The sequence below is a fragment of the Planococcus citri genome, chromosome 2 (assembly GCF_950023065.1).
Source record: "Planococcus citri chromosome 2, ihPlaCitr1.1, whole genome shotgun sequence".
In the NCBI taxonomy this organism is placed as follows: domain Eukaryota; kingdom Metazoa; phylum Arthropoda; class Insecta; order Hemiptera; family Pseudococcidae; genus Planococcus; species Planococcus citri.
This window is the reverse complement of record NC_088678.1, coordinates 37,681,117-37,700,095: the sequence shown is the minus strand read 5'-3', so window position 1 is coordinate 37,700,095 and position 18,979 is coordinate 37,681,117. Positions and strand designations below refer to the sequence as shown.

Below are 18,979 nucleotides of genomic sequence, written 5' to 3'. Positions count from 1 at the left end.
AAGATACATGATATTTTGTGATACATATTGATTGTTGACCCAAACTCCACTTACATGTGTATTTTCGATAACAACTCACAATATAATATGTAATTGCACGATAATAATTATTATCTCGTGGAACTTCCTGAGTGTTACATTTTTTTTTTGTAAATAGCGACATAATCGAGAGTACTTCTTATAGCCGTGATAATAATTATTCTTCTTGTAATCTATGGTGTGATATTCACATGCTTTCGGTTTCATCGTCTGGGTCTTGAGTCTGGCGCATCAGCTTGGCGCGAAATTTAATAGATGCGGGCGTTTTGCATAATAATATTACCACTTTGATTCGCGACGACCGACCTATAACTTTGGTCGTCCGGTCTACCCGGTTTTTATTTATATTCTTTTTTATTTCGATAAAATTAATGTAAAAAGAGAAAAAGAATTATCGTCTGGAATACTATACTGGAGTTCATTTTTATAACGTTATAGGTACTCGTCTAGTTGTTTATATTTTGTTCGCGTATATTACATAGATATTTTTTTCCTCGATTTTATTTCATTCGTTTCATTATTCGGTTTAACAAACTCGTCACGTGTTTCGGACTCACGTCAGGCTGATCACGAATAATGTCACGATTACAAATCCATCGCTTCCTTGCCAAGTGTATAGGTTGAAGCATAGACACCATTTACATATGAATTATGGCCGCACGTTGCCTTTTGAAAATTTCGTTTCGCTACTGTACGCCCGCCACAAACGCAGCGTGTGTGGTGCTGGTGCTGGTGCTTGTTGCAGTCGAAATATACATACGAGAAAATTTACTCGTAATTAATGATCCAGTTCCGGAAATTGATGCTTCGTTTTGTACACATCGTGTGTAGTGTGTACCCGAAGTAATTATAAGTATATTTCAGATTTGGTCTTTTTGCCCGAAAAGCTGGCCTGTTTCGTTCGTATAGGCGTGATTTCCATTCATACTCGTACGATTGCGATGGAGGTTCAATAACATCGAATTGACGATCAATTACGCGTAATTATCGTCCGACTCGTCGCGTGTAACTTTTTTTTTCGTAACGGATTTTGTTGTTTTTGGACGGTTTAATTATTACTGGTGACGTTGTAGATTCACAATTTTACATCATCGAACAATTCCAATCGTCATTGTTTCCAATCTTAGCGAATGCCTGCCATGTCATCATTATGCAATATGTGTGCCTTTCGAGGCGTACTGGTTGCCTATTCGATGGTGTGTTGGGAGTTGGGTTGATTTAAACGCCATGTTTTATAGAGTGTGGAAACGCCTGAGAGATGCAGAGTATGCATTTTACCTGACGTTGAAACTTTATGGATAGTATATCTAAATAGACTCAGGAGTATTGAATTCAAATCGTCTGTGTATTTTGAGTTGGTTTGGTGCGAATTGCAAAACCATTGATGAAGACTTTTTTTTTTTTTTAGAATTTTTTTTCAAGTCATGGATATTGATAATTCGAAATTGAAATTTCTGCTGGAATTTTATTCATTACTTATCTGGTATTTGCAGAGAATATTTCAATTTTTTGTGAAAATACCAAAAAAACTGATTTTTTTCGACTTTTTAACTGTTAATTAAAACTTATTTAAATTTTCTTTTAATATTTTTCAAATTACAAAAATTTACAAGGTAGGTAGAGATAGAGAATTAGAGATGCTTACCACTTTTTAATTTTTTTTTTCAAATTTTAAATTTTAATTTATTCTCTAATTATTCTTATTCTATTGTCATGAAGGTCGTACTTTTACACACCAAAATTGGTATTCTTATGGAAAAAGTTCATTTTATGATTTTTCGCTGAAATGTGTAATTTGGGAAACGCAGAAAGGGTTGTTTCTCTAGGTAGGTATATTCATGATTTAATGGCAGATTTCAGAGATAATTGGAAAAAATGGATTCAATGTTTCATTCGAGATTAAGGTTGAAATTTTAATCCTGTTCAATAACCTCTGCCTATTTGAACCTGCTCACGTATTTCATTCACCGTTTCCCAACCTCAGAGATGGCGATGTCAGTTCAGTCGATAAAAAGTCAAGCCTGACCGCCTCTTTGACAGCATTAGGGGAAAAAATTACCTTTGTTTTGTACACACTACGTAGCTTGTGGGTACTTTTCAACTCGGAGGAGTATAAATTCATGGATGGAAATTTCATCGTAACGTAATTAATGATCATTCGATGAAGTTGGCTGCTTTGGTGTACCATACGACTCAGTCTACCTACTCGTATTATATGTACATTTTGTTGTGTATGTGTAATGAAATGTATCTACGCTTTAGATCGGCGTTATACAGTTGGATAGATATACTTAGGCAGCGGAGAATAATAAATTTAATCGTATTCACCTGGTTATATGCAGTATAGTTGGTGAAAAACAAATGGCACGTATCTAACAATATTATATACCTACAATAACGTATACGTTATTCCCACGGTAATTTTTTAATTTACAGAAGAGCGTGCGGTGAAGGTGGCATGGTATATAGAGGCGCCCCATACCACGTTTACTCGTATTCCCCCCTTATTGAGCGAATTTCCTTTAATTTAACGCATACCTTGTAGCGTGTAATTGCTTTTTAAAAAGCTATTCCCTATAATTGCGAGAAATTTCGTCGCCTTCCTTCTCTCTTCACCAACCCCCTCTCACCGTTGTGTTTTTTTTTCGCGCAATTTCAGAATCGAATGTAGGTGTTGGTACGTGTTATATGTAAAATGGGGCAAGCTAAGCTTTTTCTTCCACTTCATTCCGTATCTGTTTTCAAAGCACTAGAAATAGGGCAACCGGAGATGGGACAGATAATGGGTCGAAGGCGCAATCATTATTTGGCTAATGAGTAATATTGTGACTACACTTTAGAGCCTTCGTTTGAAACGGACCACTATGCAGGTGAGACAACGCGAATGTCCACATCGTGAAAAAAAAACACATAAGAAGAAACCGGTAAAGCGTGGGAACTAGTTTTTCGAAGGCAGGTGTTAATATCCTATTTATCGATGTCTAGTCCACTCGATGATCTTTTTTTTTTTAATTACTAGAAGGTCATAATTAACTCGCAAAGGCAGGGTAATTAGCAGATCTGATAGGGTAGGTGATCTTGTGTAATGGAATTAATTTTTTAGTGGATATTGTGGTGGGAATTTTTTAAAGAATGGGGAGTTGCAGGGTTGGGATTTTTTTTAATGTTCGGATTTTGAGGTTTCAATTTTTTTTGCTGTTTTTAAAAATTTTAAAGATTAAAAAAATATTTGTGACGAGTTTTCAACTTTTTTAATTTTTTCCAACTTCAATTTGAAAACAACCATTTTTAGACTGTTTTTTTTTGGTAATTCCAGCAAGTTTTCAATTTTTTGCCAACAAAAGAAATTTTGCCACCGACAGAAAATTTTTTAAACTGTAAATAGCTAAATTGAAAGAACACAGAAAAATACATCACGAGCCAAAACTTCGGGTTCCAATTACATTTTTCGAATTTGGTGAATTTTTGAAAATACGAGATGGATCAAGAATTTGGTATGTATGTATTCTAATCGATTAGAAGCAGTTTCGAACTGTTTTCAGCAGTTCTAGAGATTTTTGAAAGTTGACATCTCTACAAAGTTTTACCCAATACAGTTGGTGAGCTAAAATTTACTTTACAGTCTAATTTCAACTTGCTGAGTTGATTGGAGATGGTTTCAAGCAGTTTTGGAGCCTCCTGTCATATTTTGATAATTCCATGATTTTCATTAAAATGTCAATCAATAAAAGTAATTTTCGATTAATTTGCATTTTTTTTTTAGAACAGTCGGGTACATTGAAAAAGTATGATAATAATTTCTTAATTTCACTTAAAATCCGCAAAACCATGTTGAAAATTTGAAAAATGAAAAATTGAAAAATGGTAAAAATACTGTCAACTCCCCCCTCCACCTCGGAAAAAATACGGAATCCAATAACTTTGGAAAAGTGAAAAATTTATGTGTAAAATTTTCATCGGACCCTTTTCTTCCAAAAAAATTGTGAGAGTGTTTGCAGAATGCTTTGCTAATGAAAAATTGAAATTGTTTAGGTATTTTTAACAGCCTCTCCCTTCGAAAAAATCTTGGAATGTACAAAGAAATTGAAAAAGCAATGAATTGGCGTGTAAAATAATATTAAAACCTCCCTCCCAAAAAAAGAAGTCGTAAATGTTTGAAAAATGTCCTACCAAAAGCCCTGCCAATGTCCTGCTTCTTCATTTTGTTTGACCCAAATCTGATTTTCAGAAATTCATCAAAAATCAAAAAATGCACTTGCTCTTGCGATTTTTTTCCAGTTCAAAAAATTTTCTATCGGCTAGGATATATTAGAATATTACTTTCTATATAAGAATTTGAAATTATTTAGGAACCCCCCCCCCCCTCCAAAAAAAAACCTCGGGCATGTATCAACTTTGATTGATGCTGTTTGAGAACTTTTTTAACTTTCAAAATCGTTATATTCCATGGCATGGCAGGTCAAACGAGAGTTCGACAAATTCTTGAAAAAATAGAAATACGTAAAATTAAATTATACGAGATGGGATCGTCAAAAAATCAACCTACGTTTCACAATTCAACTTTTCTTAATTTTCAAAATGACGTGTTTCTGACGACGATTTCATCACACTTTCGATCGATTTAGTACGAAAAACCGAAACTCTCATGGGTTCTATTTCATTACAAGTGCAACTCTTTCTTTCATTCTGGCTTTCAAACACTGTCATACGTTCTGGTACATATGTGAATATATTGCGTACCGAAATAGGATCAATTAATACTTTTTGAAATATTTCCTGTTCCTCGCGATACTTCGTCTTCAGTTTTAGGAAAGTACGAGTAGGTACGTTTAAAACTTAATCAACGTATCTATTAATTTATCTCTCTTTACTTTCGTTTTTCGAGTATCATATAAAAGTCGCACATTTTCATCACGTTGTAAACCTCCCCTAAACAGTCCATAAATCATACATCTCTTTGAGTATAGCTATAAACATGTCTAACGAGATGATCCCCTAAGTAAGCGTACATAATACGAAAGAAAACAAAATGCACTCGGTTCGCGTCTGCTCGTATATGGCGAAACACACTACTAACTTTATTCCATTTCCGTTCCATAAATCCACACACGTTATACGGCTGGAAAGCTTCAATTATCTTATACTTAAGGTGACCATAACCTTGACTGAAGGCGAAACGGTTCGCGGGTAAATGTCGTGTAACGATAATATACTTGTACTCGTACATTGCCACAACAACAACAAGGTACATAGGCTACAATATTACATACAGAATTACACGCAAAGGGTAATTAGCCAAAGTACAGGGGTACGTATTCCGGGGTGAAGAGTTGAACGGAAACAACGGTTAAATACTTGGTGGAAGCCATTTCGTGTGTTTCCGCAACACCTGTTTGATTCAATATCCTTACGTAGAGTGCCATGTACCTAGGTATTTTTTTACATCGTAGGTACAGGTACAACGAGCAAATCTACAACAACAAGTGTCCACTACCTATGGGGAAAAATTTTCCCAACGTAGTCTTTTTTTTCCAAACAGTACCACACTGCCTAATTAATAATTCATTATCGTTGGAAAAAATAAAATATCTTTCGAGGTTGCTGTGTTGGACACTTGGAGTATAGGTATGATATCTCTGGCTCTACCTGCGATATTTTTTAAACTTCTCGATTCCATTACAACACCGAATACCAAAACTATTTCTCGAAATACGTGTTCGTAATACATACGATTCGAGCTGTTCAATCGCCTATTATATACACTGTTAGTGTTCTCTCTTTACAGCTCTATTATAACCTTAACGTTGGTGGAAAAAAATCTTAAACTATCACCTGAAATTCGCCCATAATTACGACCATCGACTACCAAACACAATCTATTCTACTTATACATATTTGCTAGGCCACAAAACCTTATACGAACCGTATATGTTACCTATGTATTGACTTTCCAATAAAAGATCCCAAAATGTAAAAAAAAAAGACAAAAAAACCTCGAAAACAAAGAACAACATTCCGATACATAAAAAGTCGCCTTTCACCTGTGAGACATTTTCAAAAAAAAAATACCTTCGCGAAAAGGCAAACGACCTGTACCTTTACAACCGAACCTTTGTCGGTGCTGATTTACAACCCAATTGTCCTACACCAATTCTTCGGCTACTCGACCTTGGAAACACATTCGTCTTCGTACAAAGGCTGCTTCGGTCCTCCGTTGGTTTACAGACGAGCCAAGCCGCAAAAAAACTCACCGTACCGTGAAAATTATTCCAATTAAAAGCGAATAAAAATTCTCTAAATTTACGTTCCACCGTCTGCCTTTCCAAACAACCTGTTCCCTATTTTTCGTTTCATTTTCCCCCTTAATATTACGTATACTGTACGTACAACGACTCATTCGCATTCAATTGTTTTATACCTTTATAAAAGGTCCTCCCCACTTGCCTCCTGTCTCGCAGGTCGTATTGTTAGCCTATGCGGTAACTGCTGCCGCTGATGCAAACGCTCGTCGTTCATAACTAATTGATGTTTGTATCGTTGTATTTGTCCAGTCGTGTCTGTCGTCGACTGTGGGAATGTAAATTGCCATCGTTTCACCCTTCCCCCAAAAATTCGGGGCGAACCTTTCATTTATATTACGAAGTACCTAGACCTATACACTATACGATGTGTATATTGGCACCGTCAATCTATAGTCATATTTCTTACAGCACCGTGTATTATTCCCACACCCTCGCTTCCAAGAGCTCGTACCCGCTTAAATTGTCTTCTAAGGGGAATACGACGACGATGGAACCGTCGATATCAAAATTAATATAGCGAAATAATGAAGCCAGGTGTCGACGTGTAAGTCGTATTTTTGGTTAAATAGATAAATTTTTATAACTATCACGCGAGAATAGGATTAAAGGATGACGTGATCGAGTCTCATGGGGTTGGAGGAGAAGGTGGACTATTGGTTGACGGGAGAATTTTCATCGAATTTTGAAGCAATTTTATAGATTTACCGAGTTGGAAGGTTTCATTTCACTTTGGAATCCAGAAAGGAGAAAAATCCTAAAGCATTGTTTTTGAAAAATGAAAATTTTTTGAAAATTTGAAACGAAGTTTTTTCGAATAGATTTTATTACAAATAAATTGGCATAACATTGGAATTTGCGTACAAAAAAAATGAGAAAATGAAAAAAAAATTATAGCCCACTTCCATGACATAGTTTTTTTTATTCTTATAAAAAATCAAATTAAAATTGAACTTTCAACTTCAGTTCAAAATATCACAAAAAAGCATTCTGAAGAAAATGAATCTCAATTTACTGATGATAAATTTCATGCTCTGCAATTTCATCTCTTTTAATTGATTCTTAGTCCCCCCCCCCAAATCGATCTCATTTGATGACTGATGAAAAATTTGAAATTTCATGCATAATTTTTCAGATCCTATAATACCTTTTGAAAAAAAAAAAATCATTTAAAAGTGCTGAAGAGGAAGGGAATAGAGTGAACTTTAGACTCTCCGAGTGCAAATTTGATTATTTATTTTTTCCAGGAGTTCCAAAATAACATAATTTCAACAAGGATTTCTGATTTTTTTGGGAAACATGCAATCTCTTTTGGAAAATTAGAAAGTGGGTAGGCTCAGTTTGTACGTATGTACTTTTTTATGCAATCAAAGTAGTGATATAGTAAGGGTGAAGGAGGAGGGTGAATTTGGCGATTCCCTTATCAAATGGATAAAAATGACCAATTTTTAATTTTGAAGATCAACTTTTTCAAAAAGTTTTCACCTTATCTTCGTTCGAACAATAATTCAAGAGGTAAAAATTATTTTGGTCAGCTTTAATTTGAAATATGGCTAGCCATAAATGCAAAAATGATTTCTTTTAGCATCAAGTGAAGAATATATTCGATCGTTTTATTCTCAATTGCTCGTCAATGAAACATTTTTCACACGATTTGTGAGATAAAATTTGAATTTTTAAATTTTCGTGTAGTTGTATCAAAGTTTCTCTGTGAAGAATTGTGTGAATCTGAGCCCCTAAAAAATAAATTATCTTCTTGACTATTTCAAGTTTCAAAAGTATTTTGCTACATTCATATAAACTGATGTTTTCTCGAAACAATTGTTTTGGCCAAGTTGATTCAAAAATGGTAAAAATTTCATTTTTTAAGTTCTTTTGGAAAAGAAGGCAGAAATGGAAAAAATTGTCTAAAATGATGTGTATGAATGAAAATATCTGTATCAAGCTCAGTTACCGTTGGAATATCTCCGAAAAAGTTTTTGTGGGGAGGGGGGTACTGACATGGTCGATGCTCTTAAGGAAAACTTGAAACATTCGAAAATCTTTGATGAAAAATTCGTACATTTTGCTCAAATGTTCAACATTCCTCTCCCCTCTCAACTTTATTGTTGAATGTATAGGGAAATGAGACTTGGATCCTGAGAAATTTGCGAAACATCTATTTTGTAAACCAGTTGAGATTTAGAAAGAATGCCCTTCAAACTTTGAACGAGGTGTCCAAAAATAACATTTCTGAAAATGCAGATGGTGCTGAAAAATATTCCACATCCCCATGAAGAGAGTCATTCTGTGCTGAAGGTCGTGCAGGAATTTTGAAGGAGTCCTGCAAAAGTAGGTACCTACTGATTTTTAATGTACTCGAGGTTCCATTAGACACCCTTGAATCATTGAATTATCCACTTCAACCAATTTTCCATCGCCTTTCCTCGTTCCTATAGGAGCATTATAAGGAAAAACGTGTCCCTGTGCACGTCACATTTTCATCACATGTCCTTCCATTATACTTACGTATACTAAAATAACTTTCCACGTGATAAATAAGTTAATACATGATGCATGGTGGTTCATAAACGAGATGATAGACTATGTTCGGTCATTGATGCATGTGGGGGTAAGGAGCAGGGATTGAATAAGTTAATATGTGATAGAACGAAATTCTCAAGTTAGTTATTCGAAACACGAAGACAATAAGATGAGCAACGCGCGAGGAGAGGTTTAATCGTTGCCGTATAAAGCTCAGATACCATAATAATTACTTCCGGTGACGTCATAGAAAGAAAAATCTGGATAGACGTAGGTAATCTAAGTACTCAGCATTACGATCCGATAAAGAGACGAATTTACTCGCTATTCGTCGTAAAGAATAAAAATTCTGCAATGGGTAGATATTGCGCACTCGAAGAACGAAAGCGAAAATAAAAACATCCCGATGACGATGGATAAAAAGAGGAAGATACTTGTACCTACTTAGGTGGTTTGCTTGTATATAACCTGTTCAACGGTGGCGTGATTTTTGAATGAAAGTAGTCGCAGGTCCCTGAAAAAAGGGAGACGTATGTAGCGTACAAGTGAAGTTCCACTAGTTCTACCGGAAGCACTGGAGGGTGCATTTGACCAGCTGGAATAGAAATACTCGCGTATACACGTAACGTTCACTCTGTGCTCGGTGCCGTGCCAAGTTCCAGGTGCTCGGTGTGATGCTCTCGGAACGATATGGTGGATTTTTTAAAGGACGAAATTTCATATTAGAGGTAATTTTCATTACGCGAGGTGATTGTTAATGAAGAATTTCATCGCACGAAGGTGGTTTTAATCGAATATAAATATTTGCACAGAGATGCGTTTTTTTTTTACCCAATTTCTTATATAGAACAGGTTTACCTTTTGATCGCCAGTTGAAAACGTAATGGGCCGGAAATAACGCATAAAGGACCGAAAACTTAATAGAGTGTGCGTCCTGTGTCCGATATCCCCTCGCGTCGTCGTCGTCTTGGTCTTGCAAGAGCATAGCCATATACTTGCCTCGGGCGTAGGGAAGAACACACATAAGGTCTGAAGAATACGCAAGCAACGTAAAAGGGGAAAAAGCTTGGCTCATTCATGAATAACGTGATCTCTTCTACACAGTTCACCCGTCCACGACTATCGAATAGCTTTGTACAGGAGGACGGACGAAGGTTTTTCGAAGGCGTGTGTTATCTTTGTCGCACTCATGCACTAATTCGTGGTCGTGGTTTTTTTCACGTCATTCTCCTATACTTCTGTCTTTCTCTTTCTATCGAGTTGCTTGTTCAATCACTTGTTAGATAGTGTGTGCTCTGCTCAGTTTAAGCGTTTGCAGATCAGGTGACGTCCAGTTTAACCCTGAATATTGATGCGAAACGGTTCGCGAATCATGCTCGCCCCGCCGAAACGTCGTTATTGGAGAAATTTGTGGCGCGAATTTTGAACTTGGAGTTTTACGTACGCGTACTGAATTTTTTCCCTCACGATGATGGTGCTTTAGATGATGTGTCGCGTTGATAACCAGTACTCTTGAGTGTTTTGTTCGGTTGTGATTAGTGTGGAACCGAGTCATGGGAATTAAAACGATGAAATCGTTCACGAGATTAAGGGGTAAGTTGGAATTGGTGATCTCGATGATCATGATCGGTGTCTAGCGTAGAATTACTTTTACCTGTAGTTGAATTCAGGATCTGTAGTGCCTGGAGGGGGAGAAAGGGAAGTCCAGGGGAGGGGATATCAATGTCATGAGTGATTAATTGGGTGTGGAATCAAATTGATATTGTGTTCGTTTCTATGTACATAAAAATGAATCATTTCTTTCTATGATAATCAACTTTTAAACTTGAAAAAAATTATACAATCTATATTTTTTGTGCAAATAGGGCATATTTTTGATTTTCCCTCAATAGGATGTGTGAATTGAAATAATGTGTCCGCAATGTTACTACCTATAATCATAAATTGAATAGAAGTCATTTGAAATGGCAGTTTCGTTGAACAGTATGAGTAGGAATTTTTCATTTTGACTTTAATATTGCCTCAAAAATTTGGAGACTTGATTATAAAACTGAGTCTTATCTAAGCTGGGAAAAGAGAGAAAGCCCTTTCGAGTCTGCGTTTTTCAACTTCAACTTTTGAAACTTGAAATAATTTGTTTTCATTCGTAACAATTTGGTTAATTTGGAGTTTATTTTACTTCAGGTTTTCAGCATCAATTCAAATGTAACTTTAGTGGGAAATTTCCTTTAAAAAGACCCGACAGAGAAAAAAATGGATAAATCAAATTGGATGTATTTTTTAATTTCATTTCTTAAGTCAAAATGGATGACCTAACATTTGGAGGATGCAATGAAAAGAATAACGTTGTGAAATGATTTGTCTCATAGGTTCAACTATTTTCAAATTTGAAATTTTTCAATTTTTTTTACAAAGAAAATTTTTTCCAATTCTTGATTAACTTTTAAAGAAAAATTTCAGATTGATGACGAAATTTCTATGGAACACAATATCCAACCTATCAGCAAGCTTCATTAATTGAGATAGAATTTAATTTTTTCAATATCTGGATAATGTTTCTATGTCCCACCGAAAGAAGAATTCCAGGAACACTGTTGAATTTTGACGGTGTAGTTTTTCAGAGGAGAGGAACAGGTGAAACCTAAAAAATACCCCAAATGTTAATTGTATATGGAAGGGGAGGGGGCTTAAAGGATAAAAATCTGAACAACTCAAATTTTGAAAGTAAATATCTCAAGGATGGGGAAAAATCTAAAAAAAAAAAAAACATTCTTAAAGGTAAGTATAGAACTGTAAAATTTGAAAAATACTCCTAAATATTGTAAGTGCATTTGATGCATTTTTAGGAAGGGCAGTAAAAATCTGTAAAAATATTCCCAAATCTTGAAAATTGGGTTTATTTTAATGGAAAATTCAAAAAATATTGATATACCTATGACTTGAAAATGATTTTTTTTTAAATTGACAATTTACGTATCAAGTTGAAAAATTTTTATTTTGAGCTGGAACCTGCGAACATTGAGAAAACTGCATCTTTCGTTGTAAAAAAAAAGGGTTTGCTATTGCAAGTGTCTATCTAAGAATCTACCTGTTGAGAAAATCAAGAAATTAATGTATTTCACCTGGAAAAAAAAGTGAAAATTTAAACAAAGCAAGGTTACCAGTTCCTCAAAACTTGACTTTTCAAGTATAAAATTCATGAGAGTGGTTGAATTTTGTTACATTTTATTTTTGAATTAATTTTTCAGGATCAAAAATCAATTGTTAAAATTAGACATTTGAAATATTTTGTGTTGAGATTTTTTACTGGGGTAAAGAATAAGGCAACTTGACCAAGTCAAAAAACAAAACATAAATATAAGTTACGTATCTCATCAAGTATTTAGTTCCGTTACGGAAATGGGTGATTGAGTATTTTTCAAGAGGCTTGGAATTTTAAGAAGCACTTGAAATGAAGAAAACAATCGTAAATAGCGAATTTTATTTAAATTATGAGTCAACTTTTAAAGAAACATTGTAAAATTAGAAATTTGCAATTAAACTATCCTCCATTCTTTTTTTTTTCAATAGATAGTGAGTTTTATGGTTCGTTAAAAATTCAACTATATGTAATACCTAATTGAAGACTTTTTTAAATTCAGTTTCATATTCTAGCATGAGGTTGTAGCTTCAAGCAGGTATTCTCCTAAATACATTAAAAATTAATCAAGTCTCAGTTTTGAACTTTTTGTCGAAATCTAATCAAGTTTAATATGTATAGTAACCCTGTGGCCTGACTGTGAAAACATGATTTTTTGGCCTTTTTCCAATTTCTCATTCAAAATACCCTGAAAAATTCACATTCTATACAGGGAGATGCTTTCGAAAAAATTTCATTCATTTAGTACTATCATTTTCTTTGGTTTTTGCCCTCTTCTTGTAAATTCGTAAGTTCCTTTCGGAAAAAAAAAACTTAGCCATACGCCATACCTTCACAAAAGATACTTTGTGCAGTATCCTCATCAAAAGAGAGGAAAAAAGGCCACTTTAAAGGATCCGTTCAACATCTCAAACTGTCGAATTTGTCAAGATAGAGAAACGTAAGTAACGCTTCCATGCTCATGCTCGTTCTCGTTGCTACCCAAGATGTAAACCTGCCTTCCATCAAAGATGCCATCATCTCCAGGCACCAGGCACGTTCCGCGACGAAGATGTAAAACAAAAGTACGACCGTATTTTAAATTATAAACGCGGAAATTACGATCTGCCCTTTTACTCAGCTCAGGCAATAGGCATATGGCTCATGTGTGAGCTGTGACGAATAGCACTACAAGTAAAGCAAACAGGGTGCTGAACACCTGCTGCTTTTACTCGTTACACTCTTATGTACTTTTAAAATAAAGGCACGATAAGTTGAAGAAGAAGCTGTGTAGTGGTTTCATAAAATGAAAAACTAAGTACCTATTTCATGTGTAATTGTGTATAGGTTGATGGTCAAAAAGAGAACCTTGGTATCTGTTTCAAATTATTTCAATATCGGTCGTCTGAAGGCAAAGGTGTGAAAATTGAATATCCGAAACTGAAAGTCGTACAATTAATCATCGATATGGTCGCGTGCGTCGCAGTAAGACGTCCATAGATGGGTTTTTTAAAAAGGGGTAATTTGGTAGCTCGACACCGTAGGTGGTTGATGAAAGCCCCCAAGGTGCAGCTATCATGTATAATATACGAATACTTTGTACGAATAGAGATTTCTTTTAATGGTTTGTACGACCGTTGGACGAATATTAATAATCGTTTTTTCCATCAAACAGCTGTATGATGAAGTACGTGCGATGGATATCGCGCCGAAGAAGAGCTTTGCTTCATGCTGTACTTAGTCGAAATGCTCATCTTGTGTATACGAACTCGATACGCATATTTAATGTGGAATTATACGCAGACACTTTTTACAAACTACGTACATTGTATAACTGTCTCGAATTTATCAATGAAGTCTCCTTCGCCTAGAACTGGACCTGGGTTCTGTACGTGATGACCAAATTTGGTACAATGGTCATCCGGAAAATTAGGCAGACTGGGAGGTTTCCGCGAATGCGCGTGTCTACATGGTAGCCTCGAGTTGAGGATACCGTTTGTGTAAGGGCAATGGTCTGATGAGCTTTTAAAGAATCTTCTGTAATTATTCATTCGACCGAGTCGACGTAATCATTTTGCGAAAAATGCAACAGGATACGTATCAGGTCATGTGCTCGTATTATCGAGTTGAATCCGTACATTGGATAAAGATTGACTTGGAAAATATGGAAATGGCTTAATTTTTCATTTTCCACGAGAGATGAAAAATTGATTGTTTGATGCTTCAGTACCATAATTTTTGAAAAAAAATTGGCAACTAGTGCAAGATTATGAAACCAGTTTCAAAGTTGCATTTGAACTGCGAAATTTGATTTGTCGAATTTGAATTTTGTTGAGAAAAATTGGCAGTCAATGATTTTTGGAACACCCTGTACGTAGATCAGGAAATTTTCACATAGTTTCATTCGCTGTTTGATACCACTTGAATCATCCTATATTACCACGAATCATTCATCAAAAGTTATTAAAACTCTTTAGAACTTTTGGGACAGACTGTATAGCGAGTTGTTCATAGAAGGCTGAGACGATAGGCAGGGCGAAGATTTTTCTTAACAAATTTAATTCATCTCCACCGGACAATAGATTAGTTCTAGTTAAAGCCCGACTTTAATCGCGCGTTTGATTAAAACTACTACGGAGTAGAGAGACGCAGTCGACGAGTTTAAGTGCCAGGGCCTGGAATTAAATAATCATTATCCTACTTAAATTGCTACACACTGAAGCGACATTAGCTCGTATATCTGTATATGCTACAAGCCCTTTGCTTCTCTCTTGCTCGCCATCCCCTCATACCCTGCCTCTTTCTCTCCATCTTTCGAAACAAATTTTATGGGAATCGTACATACGAATCTTTCTATTGTATTTGCGGACCAAGATGACCTTCTAATACACAGTCTCTGTTTTGCGCGCACGCGTGCCTCTATCCATCGACTTTTAGTAGTACGGGATTATCGAGATGAAATTCATAATTCAGGGATGAGTCGAGAGTAAATTCCGCCCATTTACCTTCGCCGGCTAACCTTTGTACTGTGCAAAAGTTGAACAACATGTCTGAGAATGCACATAACTTACTCACTATTTTTAATTCGTGCTGGGTACGCGAGCTCGAGCACTGTGGCTGGCCGAGCTCGCGAGTGATTACCAAAATTCAATTCAACAGCTACGAATTCTGAGAATTTTACGCATTGTGGTATCTGTCTGATGTATGTACTACGATGAACGCGATATTCCCGAGTTGGTTATTACATACTCGCACATACGAGTACTAATGAGGTATTTTGGCCTGGCTCGGCTTACTTGCCTTTCCTCGTCTTACCCTCTCGAGCTCAATGTGCATTTGTGATTCGTTTCGTGAACTTTTTCTCGGAAAATTTTTTCATTATTTCATCGAAAATATGCGAGCTACGAGCTTATTTGCATATTGAGTAATTCCAGCTTGTTTGGGATAATTGTATAAAGAAGGAGGTGTTCACCTGTGTGACGTAGAATAATGCCTGTGACTGGAGGGTGTTCAGACTGTACGTGAAATTCCGAGTATATTTTGAGTCAGGTGTTCTTCTGACGTTTATGATGAAAGAATAAGATGTACGGAGAACTTACCAAAATTCGTTGATGGAAAATAAATAAATTTGTTTGTTTTCTCACACGTGATCACGATTAGTGTACTAGATGCTCACCACTGGTTTCGATTTTTCATGGCTCTGCATTCAGGTCCTTCACTCCAGAAATTGTAGTTTTCGGTTTTGATCTTCAAGAGTCAGGTTTCTCTTTTTTTAAGAGAACTGAGATTTTGTTTCAAATACAAACATTTCTACTTAAAACAATGAGATACAGATGTATTGTATACGAATTTTAAACACGAGTCTGCTATTGCTGTCAAAATTCAAGCCTTTTTTAGGGTTTTACTGAGCGGTTGAAAATTTGAAAATTGCTTACTTTTTAGATAACTTCGTATTTTGAAAAGTTTTTCTTCGCAAATATTTCGCATTAATTTACCCAAGATATTGAAAGATGTCATTTCTGTAACTTGGGAATTATTTTGGAATGCAGTGATGTCAATTTCAAAAAAAAAAAAAAAAAGAGAAAAACAGCCAAAAATTAATGAAATTTTTTCGATTTTTCGAAATAGGCAATAATGACCAAAAAAGTGGCACACTGCGTTCCAAAATATTTGTCCAGTTTCAGGAAAAATATGTTTCAATTTTTTGGCCTAATAATGCGAAAGTATTTGCAAAGAAACCATTTTCAAAATACGAATTCATCCAAAAATAAACGATTTGCAAATTTTCTACCCCTCAGTAGCATCCTATAAAAGTGGTCTTGGATTTTGACGACAATAGCATAGACCGACACAGAATTTCAAATACTTTCATGTGGGGCTGAGCCATTTTTTTCAAATCAGGTTTGGAAGAAGCTAGAGCGAAAAACTCATCAACTTAAAAAAATTCCTCCTCTTTAAAGACCCATTTCTTTCCTCCAGGGGCATCTTCGGAGCCAAAATTTTTTCTGAGTGACTTTCAACTTAAAATAAAGGTCTTGGCTGAATTTGGTCAAATTTCAACCCCTAATAAATACATACATAAAAGATGATTGGAGATTTGAATTTTTTAAGCTACTCTACTTGTGATTTTACTCTCAACTTTTGCTGTCTGTTGTAGAAATCAACTTTTATAATTTTTCTTTTTTGTTTATTGTTACAGATATGCCAACACAAGTGCTACCGCTTACCCCAGGTACCAATAAAAAGATGACTGAAGCTTTAAAAGCCAGTTTCGCCTCCTGGGAAAAAGAACAAATTAGACTGAATATTACCAAAGGTAAGTTTTGCTATCATATTTATTAAATATACAAATCACGTTTAACTATAAGGCTGATAATTTGATCAAACGTGAAAGGCCAGATGCCATCAAATTAATGACATCTATAAAAAGACAATTTGCAATCACCAACTTGAAATCGAATTCCACAAATAGAAACAATAGAACATTAATAGGCTTTATAATGTCTTCCTTGCAAAGTATTGTAGCGACGAACCACTCCATCTTCCGAGTATCTAATTTACACAATTTTACGTTAAATTTCACGTATATACTTACAGAATCGGTTACCTATACGTTAATTGCTACGAAGCGCAGAGACGTGCGCGCTTTTGCTAATGCATCGTGGGAATTTTAGCGATCGCGCGTGGTTTCTATGTGTGCTGTAGACAGACATCAGCACCATTTTCTTCAAAGAGAGTTCTTCGACTATATGGTCGGAGGTCAGTGCATAGGACGATTGTCGCTCTAAAGGTCAATATTGACTTTGAATGTTGCTGTGATTCTCTCCAAGTGCCCGAAAACGAATAAATATTTGACCGCGATGGTTATTTGTAGTGTTAAATTGTTAAATATTGATTTTTTTTTATAGATTAATGTATTCTATTCTTTTTTTCTCTCTCTCTCTTTCTTACCCATTAAACATATACACGAAGGTTTTTACCGCGTGGAAATTGCTCAATAAACGCGCGATTTTTGCAAGGGAGAAAGCTCTACAAGTGTACAGTTGTTGATCTTACAGACTGATTAAATTTTACACATTTTTTTCCCTTCCGACTTGAAACTGGCGCGTATATATGCAACCGATTGGTAAATTATATTAATTAATTTGGCGTAGAGAGAAAAAAAAAATATAGAAAAATGTTGAAGAATGAACACGAGCTGTCATCTGTTTCATGCTCGTGAACACGTATTTTATTTTTATGCCAGTTGGAATGCTTTTAATTTAATTATTATTTCCTTTTGTATTTTTGTATTTTGGATACTTTTACTTACTCGTATACATATAGTCGTCGTGTAGACTAAGTTCAGCGTGTAGTTGAATGACTGGTGTTTTTTTTTCTGTGCAAGAGGGGAGGGAAGGGAGTGCAAAGAGTATGTAGGCTTGGGTGGTGTAGGCTGCAAGTTTTTTTTTTAATGAAGGGGGGGGGTGATGGATGAGGTTCCAAAAATGGACTCTTGATTGAAAGAAAATCGAGCAAATGAGTATGTTTATCTCAAGTTTGAACTCCCCTCCTCTCCCCCTCCTTCAAGATGGAGAATTTTAAACCACAGTTAAGTATGATGTGACGTATAAACATTTTCAGAAATTTTCTGATCTTGTGAATTGGGTCTCTTCAAGTTGATTTGAGCGCTTTCTGGAACGATTCCGGTGTGCTGGAGAAAAACTAACTTTCGCTGGAGGCTCCAGATCGTCTCGAAAATAATCGCAATCGATTTGGGAGGTCCTGGTCGACTTCAGTATCCAAATCAAATTTTAAATTTTGATCTCGTGGTTTACCATTTCTATAAAAACCTTGGAAGTAAAAATAGGCTATTTCAGCCATTATTCAAAAATTCGTCAAAATTTGAAAAATCAACTTCGGTAGCTGAAAATTTGGTTCTGAAGTGTGAGTGACGTGAACTTTTAATGAGCCAAATTTCAGCCAAATCGGCGGTGACGAGTTGACAAGGTTCACTCATAAGCAAATTTGGTTCAGTTTGTCTCAAGATATGTATTTCAATTTTGATAAAATTAGGTAGGTACTCTAGGTGCACATTTCAGATTTTCAAATTGAGATAAAAAGGCCCAAAATACCCGAAAATGAGGAAATATTTTCAATAATCATTTTATGAATCGTCATTAAACAATGAAATGATCAGGGAAAGCCGAGGAGAGGGGTTTACGTCTGATGAAATTTAAGTTGGTATATCCTTGATTTCTCGAAGTATCCACTTTCAATACAAAGTGAATAATTATTCGAAGTATTCACAGAATGTTTCAAAAGGTATTCCAGGTCTGCTTTTTCACGTTTAATTCACGCTAAATCGATATTAAAATAATCCTACAAAATGCCTACGATCTGTGAAATACCACCACATCATCGTACTCGTGCCAGTGTTGCTTATTCATACCGCCTTGTACCGGTACATGTATTTTGACAATCGCCACCGCGTGTTCGTGTTGCAGGCATTAAAATGTAT

At 35.5% G+C, this 18,979-nt stretch overlaps 1 protein-coding gene across 3 annotated transcripts in view; it reads left to right on the top strand.

The window, feature by feature from the left end:
- The window catches only part of pnt (pointed), a 127,183-nt gene that overhangs the window by 51,412 nt on the left and 56,792 nt on the right, over positions 1–18,979 (top strand). For 2 of the 3 annotated variants that reach the window (XM_065350021.1, XM_065350019.1), the window contains one exon: positions 16,679–16,795. In XM_065350021.1, coding sequence (XP_065206093.1) covers positions 16,679–16,795 — 117 coding nt within the window. Of the gene's footprint in view, positions 1–10,185; positions 10,455–16,678; positions 16,796–18,979 lie in introns of those variants that run through there. The other variant, XM_065350022.1, reaches the window with a different exon arrangement.